The sequence below is a fragment of the Schistocerca gregaria genome, chromosome 2, assembly GCF_023897955.1.
Source record: "Schistocerca gregaria isolate iqSchGreg1 chromosome 2, iqSchGreg1.2, whole genome shotgun sequence".
NCBI classification, from domain to species: Eukaryota; Metazoa; Arthropoda; class Insecta; order Orthoptera; family Acrididae; genus Schistocerca; species Schistocerca gregaria.
Genome location: NC_064921.1, coordinates 1,019,033,719 through 1,019,037,354, shown reverse-complemented (window position 1 = coordinate 1,019,037,354; position 3,636 = coordinate 1,019,033,719). Strand labels below are relative to the sequence as shown.

The following is a 3,636-nucleotide window of genomic DNA, read 5'->3' as shown; positions in this document are numbered from 1 at the left end:
ACCTATGCTCGAGGGAGCCGGCCGCTGTGGCCGAAAGGTTCTAGGCGCTTCAGTCCGAAACCACGCGGCTGCTACGCTCGCAGTTTGGAATCCTGCCTCGGGCATGGATGTGTGTAGTGTCCTTAGGTTAGTTAGGTTTAAGTAGTTCTAAGTTCTAGGGGACTGATGACCACAGATGTTAAGTCCCATTTTGCTTAGAGACATTTGAACTATTTGCTCGAGGGACGTTGTTTTTACTTGAAAGAAAGGCGAGCTCTACTGCAAGAAGTCATTTTAAAGTGGTGATGTCGCAGTTGACAAGCTACATCATATTGTCAGTAGGCTGTTTAGGTTTTTTAAGTTGGTAACGTCACCTAGCGCTCTATATTAAAACCACTGACTGTGCTGTGTGCAGTCTGTGGCTGGTTTGCATTGTTGGAATTTGCTATTGTAGTGTTGGGCAGTTGGCTGTTAACAGCGCGCAGCGTTGCACAGTTGGAGGTGAGTCGCCAGCAGTGGTGGATGCGGGGAGAGAAATAGCAGAATTTTGAGAGCGGGCGATCTGGACGTGTGTCCATCAGAAAGAGTAAGTTTGTAATATTGGATATCAAGAAGTAATATATATGATGACTTTGGAACATTATTAAGGTAAATACATTGTTTGTTCTCTATCAAAATCTTTCATTTGCTAACTATGCCTACAAGTAGTTAGTGCTTTCAGTAGTTAGAATCTTTTATTCTGCTGGCAGTATTGGCGCAAGCTGTATTGCAGTAGTTCGAGTAACGAAGATTTTTGTGAGGTAAGTGATTCATGAAAGGTATAGGTTATTGGTAGTCGGGGCCATTCTTTTGTAGGTATTTTTGAAAGTCAGATTGCGTTGAGCTAAAAATATTGTGTGTCAGTTTAATCACAGTCATTTATAATTTTTCTAAGGGGACGTTTCAATATCACTGAACAGGTGAAAGGGTGAATAAGACTTCCGGTAGGAATAGTCCTTGTGGAGAATTGGGTACTCAGCTCACCGAAGCTCTGCTGAGAAATTTTACGGTTTAGTGGATTTTAAACCAACTTGCCTAACCATTACCATATTGGTCTGCCTCCGAATCTGGCTGTCATATGGATAAACCAGGTTCCTAACTGATCTTTTGTTGGTTGAAGAATTGGAACAGGGTCTACACAGCAGTGAGAAGACAATTAAAGAGTTACACGCAGAACAAGTTGAAGCTTCAGTATCGAGACGAGTATTAAGTGTGAGAGAGTGTTACGTTGCCCCAAATGACGATACATATGTCGAGTGAGGCTTCAAAGAGAGCTCTAGTGATGTAGTGGCAGGCCAAGGCCTCACCGGGACATAGCTCCACAGGGTTTAGTTCAGTAGCGTACGGTGATGTTTAACACTGTGTGCTCTGTGCCGCTACAGGGAGATGACGATGAAGCTACTGCTGGTGGTGGTGGCTGCGTGCATGGCCGCGGCAGCCGGCAACCCGACGTCCGACGCAACCAAGCCCGTCGTGTGGACCGGCGGCGAGTTCAACTGGCCGTGCACCTCGACCAAGAAGATCTTCCAGCAGACGGGCCGCTACATCTCCAAGAACGTGATCGCGACGCGCACAGCCATCTACAAGGACGACGCCATCCTGGCGCTGCCGCGCTTCAAGCAGGGCATCCCCGTCACGCTGGCCCGCGTCTCGCTCAAGAGCCGCGGCAGCCAGGCCGTGCTCGACCCCTTCCCCTGCTGGAGCCTCCAGGAGGAGGGCAACTGCAAGGCCCTCCAGTCCGCCGTCGACCTGTTCCTCGACGCGCAGGACATCCTCTGGGTGCTCGACGTCGGCATCGTCAACACGCTGGAGACCCCGGTGCGCCGCTGCCCGCCCAAGATCGTCGCCATCAACGTGAAGACCGGCAAGGTGGTGAAGGTGATCGACCTGTCGGGGCTGGTGTGCTCGGCCAGCCGGCTGCAGTACCTGGTGGTGGACTACTCCGCCGACGGCCGCTGCTTCGTGTACGTCAGCGACGCCGCCACGCGCGCCATCCTCGTCTACGACGTGACCGGCGGTCGCGGCTACCGCGTGGTGCTCCCCAAGGCCGTGAGCCACGGCTGCGCGCGCCGTGACGTGCTGTACCTGGCCCTGGTGCGCAAACCTTGCGGCACCACCATCCTCTTCTTCACCTACCTGTCCTCCAGCCGGCTCTTCGCCATCAAGACCGAGTACCTGCGCCGCGGATCCGCCTCCGGGCGCGTCCAGGACGTCGGCGTCAAGCCGGGCAAGCTGGTCATCCTGGGGACGGACAACGGACGCGCCATCTTCTTCCGCTTCGAGGCGCAGAGCGAGATCTATAGGTGGGACTCTGACACGGCGTTCAAGCGCGAGCACCTGGTGCTGGTGTACAGGTCGGGCACCTGCGAGCTGGCCACGCACGTCGCCGCCGACTACAAGCGCGGACGCATGCGAGTGTTGGAGAGCAACTTCCCGGACTACGTACAGGGCACCGTCGGCTGCGGGCCCAACCACGCCCTCTCCCTCATGCAGGGCTGCCACTAACCTCACCTCTTATCTGACGTACCCTCAATAAAAAGCCCCTTAACTTATACTCAAAGTGTTCAAACTTTATTCCCTGCCAGTCTCTCGGGAATGGCACGTGTTATATGTAACCCCATCTTCTGTTCTCAGTCTCGATGAAACACGTGGCCGAAAATGGTGAATGTCTGAGTCCAACACAACTCGACTTCCTTACTATAAAAATGTCTGAAGTTTATCACAATAAAACGTCAATTATTATAATGTAATGTCTCATTTATTCATCTCACGACAGAACACATACAATCTACCTGTCAAGTGTTTGTGGCAGAACAGTGCGGCGCTGGGCCTTCCTAATATACCAGGTGATCAAAAAATCAGTATAAATTTGAAAACTGAACAAATCAACTGAATAATGTAGATAAAGAGGTACAAATTGACACACATGCTTGGAATGACATGGGGCTTTATTAGAACCAAAAAAAAAAAAAAATACGAACGTTCAAAAAATGTCAGACAGATGGCGCTTCATCTGATTAGAATAGCGATAATTAGCATAACAAAGTAAGACAAAGCAAAGATGATGTTCTTTAAAGGACATGCTCAATATGTCCACCATCATTCCTCAACAATAGCTGTAGTCGAGGAATAATGTTGTGAACAGCACTGTAAAGCAAGTCCGGAGTTATGGTGAGGCATTGGCGTCGGATGTTGTCTTTCAGCATCCCTAGAGATGACGATACACTTGCGACTTCAGGTAACCCCAAAGCCAATAATCGCATGGACTGAGGTCTGGAGACCTGGGAGGCCAAGCACGACGAAAGTGGCGGCTGAGCACACGGTCATCACCAAACGACGCCCGAAAGAGATCTTTCACGCGTCTAGCAATACTTTTTTTGTCTAATAAAACCTCATGTCATTCCAAGCATTTGGATCAATTTTTACCTCTCTATCTACATTATTCCGTGGATTATTAAGTTTTCAAATTTATACTTACTTTTTGATCACCCGGTAGAACTCTCCCAACTTTTGAGGGTGCTGAGATTATTACGTTCCTACAAAGTAGCTCGATCACTGAACTGTGCGCCTGGTAGCACAGCATTGTATTTTGAAATCACTTGAGAGGCAGTATGCTAA

At 49.8% G+C, this 3,636-nt stretch overlaps 1 protein-coding gene across 1 annotated transcript; it reads left to right on the top strand.

The window, feature by feature from the left end:
- Window positions 1-1,410: 1,410 nt before the first annotated feature.
- LOC126336087 (major royal jelly protein 1) lies at window positions 1,411-2,523 on the top strand. Its single transcript, XM_049999567.1, has one exon. It carries the CDS (start codon window positions 1,411-1,413, stop codon window positions 2,521-2,523), a length of 1,113 nt encoding a protein of 370 aa, XP_049855524.1.
- Window positions 2,524-3,636: the final 1,113 nt, after the last annotated feature.

What these genes read in the sequence shown, in the direction of transcription:
- LOC126336087 (XM_049999567.1), top strand. Translation starts at nt 1,411, where the DNA reads ATGAAGCTACTGCTGGTGGTGGTGGCTGCGTGCATGGCCGCGGCAGCC.